This window comes from Nerophis ophidion, linkage group LG06, assembly GCF_033978795.1.
Source record: "Nerophis ophidion isolate RoL-2023_Sa linkage group LG06, RoL_Noph_v1.0, whole genome shotgun sequence".
NCBI classification, from domain to species: Eukaryota; Metazoa; Chordata; class Actinopteri; order Syngnathiformes; family Syngnathidae; genus Nerophis; species Nerophis ophidion.
Genome location: NC_084616.1, coordinates 55679122 through 55693863, shown reverse-complemented (window position 1 = coordinate 55693863; position 14742 = coordinate 55679122). Strand labels below are relative to the sequence as shown.

The following is a 14742-nucleotide window of genomic DNA, read 5'->3' as shown; positions in this document are numbered from 1 at the left end:
AGTTACAGTATAAATATTTAGGAATTAATTAATCATCTTTGTTGTTCGTAAGAACATGCCTAAAAATATCTCAAGCTAAATTAGAGCCACTGAATTTGTACACTTAGACCTTATGAGTCGACTACTCGTTATAGTTGATGAATAGTCTACTAAATAGTTACAGCCCTAGTTCAATCCTTCACAATTAAGCCTGGTAGCCATGGTTACACGTTGTCTAATATGGGTCAAAGGCGGAGAAAAATGTTATTGCTGTATTTAAGTCAGAATTGTTTAACAAATGGCCCAATTACTAGGACAACCATGACATTTCACAGTTTTTGAATGTAAATAAATTTTGTCCAGAAATAGTGTGTGATCATCCACCTCCAAGATTTATATGTTTGGTAAAAAAAAAAAAGTATTGCTGTCAGGTCCAAAACAGACAACCGGAAAAAACAAAACAGAAGTTTAGTTAGCCAATGTAAGTCTTAGTACAAACACAGTAAATTATTACAAAATGAAGGTTTTAAGCAAGTGAGTGCCTATACAAGGAAAACATTTGAAATCAAACCAAAGTTTTCTTCAGTAGAAGAATGGAGGTTCCTCAGCGGACCAGCTGTGCGATGAAGTGGTGGCCTGCTGTACAAGGCCAGGGGGCAGGTAGGAAGAACCATTTTGGACAAAAAGTCTTTAGGTGTGTTCAAATCCTGGTTCATTTCTTCCTCCTCACTTTAGGCTTCTTAACCGGCCGCAAGTATGGGTTGTCAATCATGTTGTCCTCGTTGCTTTTTGAGGAGGGAATGGTGCCGCTTTGAGGAAGCATGGCGTTCTCTTTGTCCACACCCAGGTCATCCTAGGGAAAGAAAGAAGTAAAAGCTAAATGGTAACACAGTCATGTGTCAGTTACATAAAACGTTTGACATTTCGGTTAATACTTTGTAGAACTGTAAAAATTACTTTAGCTGTGTCCTTTTGATAATTGTAGCAAAATTATGACTTTCCATTCTTTGAACCGTAGATTGATCTTTTTTTTCCTGTGAGCATTCAGCAATGTAATTTAGGAGCTGACATAAGAACAGTAGGGTGTTGCCGTGTCCTGAAACCTTAACCAATTGCAAGCACATAGGAACAAAAAAAAATTACTGGCATTATCTATCAGCTGTTGCTGCACTCAAATAAATCCCTACCCTTGAAATTGCATTTTTAAACATCTGAGGCTTTCCTGGTTTTTGTTCATCTATGACCAATTGAAAACCCAAACAGCACAAAGATGGCCGTGCATGCCTCCACAATCACGCAGCTCAAGGGAGAAATAACCAAATATTTCCATTATTGTTGAGGGAGTATTTTCTGTTTTAAAAAATGGACCATTGATTAAAGGGGAACTCTTATGATTTTGGTTTTTATTTTTATTTTTTATAAATGTTGTACATTACACTGTTTGATACTCACATTAAACAATACCAAGGTGTCAAATTACAAGGTTCATTGCATTTTGGCGTGAACTTGCACACAGTTTTAGATGCTTTTCTTGGCAAGGTTTTTCAGGCTGGCTACTTTGAGACATCCCAGCAAGGTAAACGTGTTTATTGTTTATGAAAAATACAACACAAAGAAAGGGTAAGATTAAGTATGTATCTAATCATGGCATGTCCTTAACACCGATGTGCAACATGCAGAGACATTATTGTTTATAAATGTGACTTTTTTTTTTAATGCAGCATTTTTTGCAGGGTCTCTGCAGGACTTTATTAAAAAAGTGAAATTTAAGACTAAGACTTTTTAAAGACCACAATGACAATAATTTAAGACCATTTCATATGCATACGGACAAAAACGTACCAAGGAAAATCAGAGGGCCAGTATGAATTGTAAGTATATGAATTAATTCACTGCTCTTTCATTTTGGAAAACAAAATGGCTAAACTAACTAAATACACCAGAAGACTCTGTTGTAAACTAATTGAAACACATATTAGCAAACATAACAGCCTGGGGATAGGTTAATTGGAAACACTAAATTGGCCCTAGTGTGTGAATGTGAGTGTGAATGTTGTCTGTCTATCTGTGTTGGCCCTGCGATGAGGTGGCGACTTGTCCAGGGTGTACCCTGCCTTCCGCCCGATTGTAGCTGAGATAGGCGCCAGCGCCCCCCGCGAACCTGAAAGGGAATAAGCGGTAGAAAATGGATGGATGGAACAGCCATTTTTCAGATTTGCCATACAACTGTTTTCTTGCAAAAAGTGCAGTGTGCTTCACATCATGTTTTCTTGTAACAACCATTTTACAACCCTTTCCTCTACATGCAATGGTAGAGGAAGGCACAACGATATCCATCCATTTTCTACCACTTGTCCCATCTGTTAAATGGTCTGATAGCATCTCTGCTAAAGCTAAATGGTTAACTTTTGCCGTGTTTTTGTGGCTGTCATAATTGAGCAAGCAGATAAAAACATCTACAATACTACTACTACTACTACTGTATCTGCACTTAGTTGTGTAAAACAGTGCAGACAGAAATAGTCTAAAAATAAAGGTCATAGCTTGCAAGCCGCAACATAAGTTGGATGTGAATAATGTGGAAATTTGCTCAGCTCATTTTGTATCTGGTATGTATGAATACATGTTTACCTGTTTTTAAATCAATTGACACCTGTTTTTTGAAAACATATTGCTAATTGCTTTTAATTTTCCTGAAGGAACTCTCCTGAAGGAATCAATAAAGTACTATCTATTTATCTATCTAATAAACAAAGACTAGTTTTTATTTAAGCATGACAAGATGACATCTGCCAAACTTCCTTTCTTTCCTCACTCAGCCATAAACTGAATGTAAACACCAAGCAGACAACCTTTATAGCTTTTAATGTCAGTTGCTGTATAAACCTGGAGAAAAGATTAGGCAAGAGAAGCTGGATACCCACATAACACTCGTTTGGTTGGAGTTAAGTTGATTCTTGTATAGTTGTGCAAGTGTTTGACGTTTTGACATGGACTTATCCCACATTTTCTATGTTTCCATGACCATTCCAATGACTTTTGTGGACAAACGCTTTTCTTCCTGGATGACTCCATATCGGATCTTAAACATTTTATGCTTCCATCCACCGGCATCGATCAAGCATTAAATTGATCGTTCTGGAGCTACAAATCGCTGAATTTGCACAGACCCATCATATGCAGGTAATTTGGCTTTTGTTAAATTTTCACCGCTGCTATGCTAAACTTTGACAACACACTGCTGCGCGCGCACAGCCCCCTAGCTGGTGGTGCTCAATTAATTCTGACCGAGCAGCACAGGTTAGTTCCGTGTTGTAATAACATTGAAAATCAAAACATTTAAAAGCAAGATTCAAGTTTGTGCATTATTTTAAATTAAGGTAGCATAAATAGATTTGTAAGACCTTTCAAAATCGCATTTGAGAAATGTTATGAAATTTCAGGCACATTTTAGATATTTTAAGGCCTTACATTAAAATAGTTGAATTTAAGACTTTAATATCCTGCGGATACCCTGTGTATGGATCGGCAAATGAACAGGTGTACCGAATGTTGTGACCGGGTGAACCTATGGGTTTTTGAAGTTTATTTACGACAGTGTCTTGAAAAAGAAAATAGTGGTGACGACTTCCATCCATCCATCCATCCATTTTCTACTGCTTATTCCCTTTTGGGGTTGCGGGGGGCGCTGGCGCCTATCTCAGCTACAATCGGGCGGAAGGCGTGATACATCCTGGACAAGTTGCTACCTCATCGCAGGGCCAACACAGATAGACAACATTCACACACTAGGGCCAATTTAGTGTTGCCAATCAACCTATCCCCAGGTGCATGTCTTTGGAGGTGGGAGGAAGCCGGAGTACCCGGAGGGAACCCACGCATTCACGGGGAGAACATGCAAACTCCACACAGAAAGATACCGAGCCTGGATTGAACCCAGGACTGCAGGACCTTCGTATTGTGAGGCAGACACACTAACCCCTCTTCCACAGTGAAGCCCGTGGTGTCGACTTCAAGATTTATATTTAAACTGTGCACATTTTCAAAGATAAATCATGATCATATTGGAGAGAATGGGGCGTGGCTTCATATGCAATCTGGAAACCCCACCACAGACCTCTTGCAGACAGACTCAAAAAAAAAGGGTTGTAATCGTGACTGTGGAGCAAAATTTATACCACAGCGTATCCAATACATATCTACGCCACAAGGAAATGTTTGAAATGTGAGTTAAAATCACCCAAGGTCCCCATTTGAAACTAATCCCAGGAATGCTGGGAGATCATACAAAATTCAAACAATGTTAAAGCTTCAGGACACTTGAAGACATGTTCAACAGTCAATCAAATAAGTTATACTTACATTGATGATGTTTCCAGTTGCATTCTCGCTGTCTGTCTGGTCGTCCTGCTCAGACGAGTCCGTTTCTTCAAGAGTCTGCAGTTCCAGTTCGGATGGCAGGAGTGCGTTGAGGTATGGAATAATGCTCGGCTGCGCAGCAATCACTGGTGATACAGGGGAAGATGTTCCATCACATGCGTGACAAATAAAGAGTAAGATCGGGTACACATCACTCACATGGGAAGGCGGTAATGTCATCCTTAAAGAGGCTCTGAGTTTTGCTGGTCTTGGCCATGAAGCGTGTGAGAGCTCGCTCCACGTCCCTCCTTTGAGTGGCGGCTTTCTCTCGCACCACTTGGTAGTCTGAGACTGGCTCCCGAAACGTCTGCAGGGAAGACACGATTATACCATTTAAATGTAGCGTAGGAAGAAAGAAAATATTTGCTTGCAGTCACACTTCCGACTCACAGGTGTTTTGATGTAAGTGTGAGGATCTGGGAATTCTGGGAAGTGGCTTGGGATGTGAGGTGGATGTATGTGCTTTTGTCCAGCCGACAGTGCTTTGGGGGTCAAAGGTGGGTTTGTAATCGGAGCTGAAATTCATCCAAAGTAAAAACACATTTCAATGGATCATGCCCAAGTCATTACAGAAAGTATTATGCCCATGCTCCTCACGTGCAGTTATGACCATCCTCTGGGAGCGCTTAGCATACACAGGCAGTGTGTCGATATTGAATCCTGCCGAAAATCAAACAGATGTAACTTCAACCGGCAGATGCACATAATCAATATGTCCTCCTTGACTCACCCATTTCGATAAGAGTTACCACAGTATCCGAAAGGGTCGGGACGCTTCTGGCCGTGTGTTCACAATACGATTTAGCACAGCGCCCAATTTCTGTTATATCTGAAAACCAAATACAAACCCCGTTTCCATATGAGTTGGGAAATTGTGTTAGATGTAAATATCAACGGAATACAGTGATTTGCAAATCATTTTCAACCCATATTCAGTTGAATATGCTCCAAAGACAACATATTTGATGTTCAAACTGATAAACTTTTTTTTTTTTTTTGCAAATAATCATTAACTTTAGATTTTGATGCCAGCAACACATGATAAAGAAGTTGGGAAAGGTGGCAATAAATACTAATTAAGTTGAGGAATGCTCATCAAACACTTATTTGGAACATTCCACAGGTGTGCAGGCTAATTGGGAACAGGTGGGTGCCATGATTGGGTATAAAAGCAGCTTCCATGAAATGCTAAGTAACTCCCAAACAAGGATGGGCGAGGGTCACCAATTTGTAAGCAAATTGTCGAACCGTTTTAGAACAACATTTTTCAACAAGCTATTGCAAGGAATTTAGGGATGTTACCATCTATGGTCCGTAAAATCATCAAAAGGTTCAGAGAATCTGGAGAAATCACTGCACGTAAGCGATGATATTACGGACTGTTGATCCCTCAGGCCGTACTGCATAAAAAACGGACATCAGTGTGTAAAGGATATCAACACATGGGCTCAGGAACACTTTATAAAACCAGTCAGTAACTACAGTTGGTCGCTAAATCTGTAAGTGCAAGTTAAAAATCTACTATGCAAAGCGAAAGCCATCCATCAACAACACCCAGGAACGCCGCTGGCTTTGCTGGGCCTGAGCTCATCTAAGATGGACTGATGCAAAGTGTAAAGGTGTTCTGTGGTCTGACAAGTCCACATTTCAAATTATATTTGGAAACTGTGGACGTAGTGTCCTCCGGAACAAAGAGGAAAATAACCATCCGGATTATTATAGGCGCAAAGTTCAAAAGGCAGCATCTGTGATGGTATGGGGGTGTATTAGTGCCCAAAGCATGGGTAACTTACACATCTGTGAAGGCACCGTTAATGCTGAATTGTCCATACAGGTTTCTGAGCAACATATGTTGTCATCCAAGCAACGTTATCATGGACGCCCCTGCTTATTTCAGCAAAACAATGCCAAGCCACGTGTTACAACAGCGTGGCTTCGTAGTAAAAGAGTGTGGGTACTTTCCTGGCCCGCCTGCAGTCCAGACATGTCTCCCATCGAAAATGCGTGGCGCATTATGAAGCGTAAAATACGACAAGACCCCGGACTGTTGAACAACTTAAGGTTTACATCAAACAAGAATGGTAAAGAATTCCACTTTCAAAGCTTCAACAATTAGTTTCCTCAGTTCCCAAACGTTTATTGAGTGTTGTTAAAAGAAAATGTGATGTAACACATTGGTGAACATGCCCTTTCCCAACTCCTTTGGCACGTGTTGGAGCCATGAAATTCAAAGTTGATTATTATTTGCAAAAAAAAATTAAGTTTATGAGTTTGAACATCAAATATCTTGTCTTTGTATTGCATTCAATGGAGTATGGGTTGAAAAGGATTTGCAAATCACTGTATTCCGTTTATATATACATCTAACACAATTTCCTAACTCATATGGAAACGGGGTCTGTAGAAGTGATAAGCAAACATACAAAATCCCGCAAATGAAAGGTTTGCCCTAACAGTGATTTTGCTCTCCAAAATTGTGGTTCAATTTGTGTTTTTTATATTTTATACATAAAAATGCATAAACCTGCAAAAGTAAAAAGTGATGAAAGACCTGTTACTTTTAGACTGTCAACACAGAACAATATGCAATTATCTACTTTCAAAAATAATTGGCTTATGCAGAAAGACTCAAGAGTTTTTTGTCTACGTTGTGCTTTTAAAGCAAAGAAAAAAAATCTAAACTATGCAGTATTTATAACGTAATGTATTCATAATACATAATTATTAATAATGCAAGTAACCATTTAAAAGGATATAGACGTTTTTCTCATTACTGTATAATTGTTAACCATTGTACTGTAATTGTAAATAGGTAGGTAAACAACGTTATCCTAAATAAATAAAGAAAAGAAAATGGGATTCATTTCGGTTAGCAAAAATGTAACTTAATGAACATCCTAAGTGCATTTACTGTATGTCCCGGTTGGAAAAACCAAATCAGACATTGTTTTTTTTGTTTAATGCCATCACGAGATGATCACGGCATTCTCGCTCATTCGTCTGTGTTGATCCAATCCAATCCAATCCACTTTATTTATATAGCACATTTAAACAACAATAATGTTTCCAAAGTGCTGCACAGCCATGTTAAAAACAATATTATACTCCACCAATGACTGAATAAAAACAAAAAATAAATACATATAAAACCAATATAAAAAAAATAAATAAGATTAAAAAAAGTTTAAAGGGTAAAAGCAATTAAAACAGTAAAATAGAAATCAAAATGTATTAAAAAAAACAGAGGACAACAGAGGACAGTGGACCACAAACTCACGCAGTGTTAAAAGCCAAAGAATAAAAGTGGGTCTTAAGACGAGACTTAAAACACTCCACTGTGGAAGCAGTTTGAACATGGAGGGGCAGAGTGTTCCAGAGCTTAGGGCCGACCACAGAGAAGGCCCTGTCTCCCCTGGTCTTAAGTCTGGTCTTGGGCACCATAAGCTAGAACTGTCTCTCGGACCTCAGAGCGCGTGCAGGAGTGTAAATTTGGCTGAGGTCCGAGATATACTGAGGTGCCAGTCCATGTAAAGATTTAAAAACAAACAGCAATGTTTTAAAATCAATTCTAAAATGAACAGGGAGCCAGTGCAAACTCTGAAGAATTGGGGTTATATGCTGGCGTTTCCTGGTCCCTGTTAAAAGTCGTGCTGCAGCGTTCTGGACTAACTGCAACCGGGAGAGAGCTTTTTGGCTAATGCCAGCATAAAGTGCATTGCAGTAGTCCAGGCGACTTGAAATAAAAGCATGCACGACTTGTTCAAAAAGGTTAAAAGATAAAAACGGTTTTACCTTTACTAAAAGACGGAGATGATAAAAACACGATTTTAAAACGCCATTGACTTGTTTGTCAAGTTTAAAATCGCTGTCTGTAGTGACGCCAAGGCTGGTGACTTTAGGACGCAGATAATTTTGCAATGTTGATGGGTCCATATTGCCCATCCGATTTGAAGCTGACATTTGGCTTTGTAATCCTAATCAGAGTCGTGAGCAGGGAGGCTGTCTGCCCGTACTTCCTGCGTGTGTCTAAATCTGGCGCCCTGCTATCCTCCCACCGAGACAAAGATTGTCGATGACTGAAAAGTGGGCTCACTGCATTCAGTTCCTTCTACTGTTATAAAGTGTCCCTGGGTTTCTTGAAAGGCGCTTATAAATCAAATGTATTATTATTAATAGACGGTGCACAGAGTGAGACGTCTTTCTCCCTGTTTAAAGCGAGAGACGAAGAAACGCGAACATGACGCATTTAGGTCCCACCTTAAAACTCATTTGTATACTCTAGCCCAGTGGTCCCCAACCTTTTTGTATCCGCGGACCGGTAAACGCTTAATAATTAGTCCGGTGGCCCGGGGTCTTTTTTTTTTTTTTTCTCCTTTGTCAAGAAAAAGGGAGGTTTTTGTCATGAAAAAGGGAGGTTTTTGTGGTTGGCGCACTAATTGTAAGTGTATATTGTGTTTTTTATGTTGATTTAATTAAAAAAAACAAAACAAAAAAAAACTGTTTTTTTTTTTTTTTTTAAATAAAAAATACAAAATTCTTCTGCGGCCCGGTACCAATGGGGCCGCGGCCCGGTGGTTGGGGACCACTACGCTAGACTTTAAAAAGACCCCCCTTTTTCACCAGTTGATCTGTCTTTTCTACTCTGCTCTGCCCCCTTTCCCTCGTGGAGGGGCAGGGGCACAGGTTCGGTGGCCACTGATGAAGCACTGGCATCGGTTGGGGAAGTCTCTGCGCTGCTGACCTGTCTCCGCTCGGGATGGTCTCCTGCTGACCCTACTATGTTAGATGTTATGTTAGATCTACTATGGACTGGACTCTCACAGTATTATGCTTGATCCACTCGACGTCCATTGCACCGGTCCCCACATCTGCGATCCTCTACAAGTTTTCTCATTGTCCCATTTAGTTGAGTTTTTCCTTGCCCTGATGTGGGATATGAACCGAGGATATCTTTGTTGCTTGTACAGCCCTTTGAGACAGTCGTAATTTAGGGCTGTATAAATAAACATTGATTGATTGATGACTGTCACTCAAACGCTGACGATGACGTAATCGCACTAATTGAAACCTCAACGTCAATTAATCGTGCAGCCCTAAAATTAAATACCTTTTTTTAATCCTTATTTTGCTTTAACACAGAATATCAACAACGCATAACAGTCACAGATGCAACAAACACCACAGCAGGATTCATACGTACAACTCTGCATCATTTCTGTGAGCGTTTCCACCGCTGCCTTCTCGGCACAGTCGAAGCCGGACTCTGTCAGGAGGGCGCTCACGACCACTTGCAAGGTGCGCCGTCTGGCCAGCTGGTAGTTTTCCACTGGGCTGGTGGCTGCTTTACTGCCACTCGCGCGCTGGGAAAACGTAAAACGCATATTTAGTAAGGAAATATATAATATATTGATTGCATGGTATTTTCCAGTATAGTAAATATTTATTAAAATATGTGATGGATGTCAAAATAACAGGTCCACACATTATAAAAATCTGTCAAAAGCGGGTCGTCCTCTATTGTAGTCCAGTGACTCTCAAACTGTTGTACGGTGCGTGGGCTCCATCTTGTGGTATGCCACAGGACACTGTAAATCAGTAATGGGGAGGCTGTATCGACCCGTTGTGGTGAAGAAGGAGCTGAGCCGGAAGGCAAAGCTTTCAATTTACCGGTCGATCTACTTTCCCATCCTCACCTATGGTCATGAGCTTTGGGTTATGATCGAAAGGGTGGCGGGGCTCTCCCTTAGAGATAGGGTGATAAGTTTTGTCATCCGGGAGGAGCTCAAAGTAAAGCCGCTGCTCTTCCACATCGAGAGGAGCCAGATGAGGTGGTTCGGACATCTGGTCAGGATGCCTCCTGAACGCCTCCCTAGTGAGGTGTTAAGGACACATTCGACTGCTAGGAGGCCACGGGGAAGACCCAGGACACATTGGGAAGACTAAGTCTCCCGGCTGGCCTGGGAACACCTCGGGATCCCCCAGTAGGAGCTGGACAAAGTGGCTGGGGAGGGGGAGCTCTGGGCTTCCCCGCTTAGGTTGCAGCACCTGCGACCCGACCTTGGATAAGCGAAAGAAGATGAATGGATGGGGAGTTTTTGTGCACTGTTTGTAATGTTACAATGACCAAATATACTAAAGATACTTGTGAAATAGAGCCTCTACTTTGTTTTTAATGAATACTTAGGCCTACTATGCTACTGTATTTTAATGTAGGTCATTATGGTGGTGCTTGGAGAGCCAAGTGTTTTCTGAGGTGGTGCTTGGTGAAAAAAGTTTGAGAACGACTGTTCTAGTCAACAGAGCATGTGGACTCACATTAATATAAGCAATTTGCTTTATTTGTAAATCATTGATTACATTTTTGACTCGGTAAATGCATTTTGATTGATTGAAGGAGACTTTTATTAGTACATAGCACAGTACAGTACATATTCCGTACAATTGACCACTAAATGGTAACACCCGAATAAGTTTTTCAAATTGTTCAAGTCCTGTCCTTTCTGTCCGGGTCGACGTTAATCAATTTATGGTATAAATATATACTATCAGCTTAATACAGTCATCACACAAGTTAATCATCAGAGTATATAATCATAGAATCATGTAATCCTTTAAAGCAGTGGTTCTCAACCTTTTTTCAGTGATGTACCCCCTGTGAACATTTTTTTAATTCAAGTACCCCTTATTCAGAGCAAAGAATTTTTAGTTGAATAAAAGAGATGAAGTAAAATACAGCACTATGTCATCAGTTTCTGATTTATTAAAGTGTATAATAGTGCAAAATATTGCTCATTTTTAGTAGTCTTTCTTGAACTATTTGGAAAAAAAGATATATAATAACTAAAAACTTGTTGAAAAAATAAACAAGTGATTCAATTATAAATAAAGATGTCTACACATATAAGTAATCATCAACTTAAAGTGCCCTCTTTGGGGATTGTAATAGAGATCCATCTGGATTCATGAACTTAATTCTAAACATTTCTTCACCAAAAAAATAAATCTTTAACATCAATATTTATGGAACATGTCCACAAAAAATCTAGCTGTAAAAACTGAATATTGCATTGTTGCATTTCTTTTCACAGTTTATGAACTTACATTCATATTTTGCTGAAGTATTATTCAGTAAATAATATTTTTAAAAGATTTTTGAATTGTTGCTATTTTTAGAATATTTTTAAAACATCTCACGTACCCCTTGGCATACCTTCAAGTCCCCCCAGGGGTATGCGAACCCCCATTTGAGAACCACTGCTTTAAAACAAACACAAGGTTACCGTTTAAAACGCATGAGCATTTTTCTTTGTTAGAAAAAGAGGACAATTACTTGTTTAAAGACTAAATTGCATGCATGGTGAAAATGCATGTGAAAGAGTGTGAGTAACAACGGGGAAGAATATAAACATTTGATAAATTGTAATTTAAAAAAGAATACATTTACAATGCATTAAAAGAGAAGAAAATGTGGTGAAAGATCTTGGCTTTTACTCATCTAACTTAGTGTTTTTCAACCACTGTGCCGCGGCACACTAGTGTGCCATGAGACGCAGTCTGGTGTGCCGTGGGAGATTATCTCATTTCACCTATTTGGGTTAAAAAATATTTTTTGCAAACCAGTAATCATAGTCTGCAAATGATGTGTTGTTGTTGAGTGGTCGGTGCTGTCTAGAGCTCGGGAGAGTAACCATGTAATACTCTTCCATATCAGTAGGTGGCAGCAGATAGATAATTGCTTTGTAGATGTCGGAAACAGCGGGAGGCAGTGTGCAGGTAAAAAGGTGTCTTATGCTTAAACCAAAAAATAAGCAAAAGGCGAGTGCCCCTAAAAAAAGGCATTGAAGCTTAGGGAAGGCTATGAAGAACAAAACTAAGACTGAAATGGCTACAAAGTAACCGAAAACAGAATGATGGACAACAGCAAAGACTTACTGTGGAGCAAAGACGGTGTCCACAATGTACATCCGAACATGACATGACAATCAACAATGTCCCCACAAAGAAGGATAAAAACAATAAAATATTGTTGATTGCTAAAACAAAGTAGATGCGGGAAATATCGCTCAATGGAAGACATGAAACTGCTACAGGAAAATACCAAAAAAGAGAAAAAGCTACCAAAATAGGAGCGCAAGACAAGAAGTAAAACACTACACACATGAAAACAGAAAAAACGTCAAAATAAGTCAGGGTGTAATGTGACAGGTGGTGACAGTACACCTACTTTGAGACAAGAGCTATATTGATGCATGCTTTGTTATGCGTTAAAGCTGGGGTCACCAACAACAACCCATAAGGACCAGATGAGTAGCCCACTGGCCTGTTCTAAAAATAGCTCAAATAGCAGCACTTACCAGTGAGCTGCCTATATTTTTTTAAATTGTATTTATTTACTAGCAAGCTGGTCTCGCTTTGCTCGACATTTTCAATTCTAAGAGAGACAAAATTCAAATAGAATTTGAAAATCCAAGAAAATATTTTAAAGACTTGATCTTCACTTGTTTAAATAAATTAATTTATTTTTTTACTTTGCTTCTTATAACTTTCAGAAAGACAATTTTAGAGAAAAAATACAACCTTAAAAATTATTTTAGGATTTTTAAACACATATACCTTTTTACCTTTTAAATTCCGTCCTCTTTTTTCCCGACAATTTAAATCAATGTTCAAGTATTTTTTTTTTGTAAAGAATAATAAAATACATTTGAATTTAATTCTTCATTTTAGCTTCTGTATTTTTGTCAAAGAACATTTGTGAAATATTTCTTCAAACCTATTATGATTAAACTCAAAAAAAATATTCTGGCAAATCTAGAAAATCTGTAGACTCAAATTTAAATCTTATTTCAAAGTCTTTTGAATTTTTTTTTAATTTTTGTTCTGGAAAATCTAGAATAAATAATGATTTGTCTATGTTAGAAATATAGCGTGGTCCAATTTGTTATGTATTATAACAAAGTGCAGATTGTATTTCAACCTATTTAAAACATGTCATCAAAATTCTAAAATTAATCTTAATCAGGAAAAATTACTAATGATGTTCCATAAATTATTTTTTTTATTTTTTCAAAAAGATTCGAATGAGCTAGTTTTTCTCTTCATTTTTTATGTTGAATTTTGAATTTTAAAGAGTCGAAATTGAAGATAAACTATGTTTAAAAATTTAATTTAAATTTTTTCTCCTCTTTTAAACCGTTCAATTAAGTGTTTTTTCATCATTTATTCTCTACAAAAACCTTCCATAAAAGGACAACAAATGTACGACGGAATGACAGACAGAAATACCCATGTTTTATATATGTATAGATTTATTTATTAAAGGTAAATTGAGCAAATTGGCTATTTCTGGCCATTTATTTAAGTGTGTATCAAACTGGTAGCCCTTCACATTAATCAGTACCCAAGAAGTAGCTCTTGGTTTCAAAAAGGTTGGTGACCCCTGCGTTATAGTCATCCAACAATTGCGACAACAACTTATTACTGTCAACTCAGTTTTGTTTTTTAATGATTTCTGCTGGTGATGTGCCTCCGGATTTTTTCAACGCAAAAAATGTGCCTTGGTTCAAAAAAGGTTGAAAAACACTGATCCAACTTATCATATATTTGATCACTGTGATGGTGCGCTCTGGCCCAAAATGAATGTGCCGTTCGAATATTTTATATCTGGACACTTATTTCACAAATCACTTTAAATATGCAATAATACAGGCCATGGAAGACATTAGTCTGCCTAAAGGACGACTGACAACAACGTTTCATCACGCAGAACCGACACAGGCTAATGCTAACTACAGCTAGCTTTCTCTGTGATAGTAAAAGCATTTCTCACCCCGCAGGCAGCCAGTGAACCTACCGATGCCACCGCAGGATCCGCCATCAAACGCCTTAACAACCACTCCGCGGTGGTTTTGTTTGTATTCGTTAAAAATACAAATCCAGCTCAGGCTGCGACATTTAGCTATCGTTAGTAAACACTTAGCCTGCCTTGTTTGTAACGTCACTTCTGCCAATTGGGAAGATTTCTGTACGCCGTGCCCGGTGTTGCCCCCTGTGGCTGCAAATGCAATTACATCTACAAATAACTTACAGTTTGATTGATTGATTGATACTTTTATTAGTAGATTGCGCAGTTCAGTACATATTCTGTACAATTGACCACTAAATGGTAACACCCGAATAAATTTTTCAACTTGTTTAAGTCGGGGTCCACGTTAATCAATTCATGGTACAAATATATACTATCAGCATAATACAGTCATCAAACAGAGACCATAAATACCAGATTTGGAAGGTTTTTATCCAGAAATACTGAACATTACCAACGGAACTTATTGTTGTCACAAG

The 14742-nt window shown here is 38.7% G+C and overlaps 1 protein-coding gene across 2 annotated transcripts; it reads right to left on the bottom strand.

The window, feature by feature from the left end:
• Positions 1-345: 345 nt before the first annotated feature.
• On the bottom strand, positions 346-14444 carry taf8 (TAF8 RNA polymerase II, TATA box binding protein (TBP)-associated factor). 2 transcript variants are annotated; one of them, XM_061904354.1, is made up of 8 exons: positions 14228-14444; positions 9599-9758; positions 5129-5227; positions 4996-5058; positions 4789-4913; positions 4558-4705; positions 4342-4484; positions 346-832 (listed from the first exon to the last, which is right to left on the bottom strand). In XM_061904354.1, exons 1-8 carry the CDS (start codon positions 14273-14275, stop codon positions 692-694), a joined length of 927 nt encoding a protein of 308 aa, XP_061760338.1. In that variant the 5' UTR covers positions 14276-14444; the 3' UTR covers positions 346-691. The 2 variants fall into 2 exon arrangements, with proteins under 2 accessions (XP_061760338.1, XP_061760340.1); XM_061904356.1 differs by having other exon boundaries at positions 14252-14444.
• Positions 14445-14742: the final 298 nt, after the last annotated feature.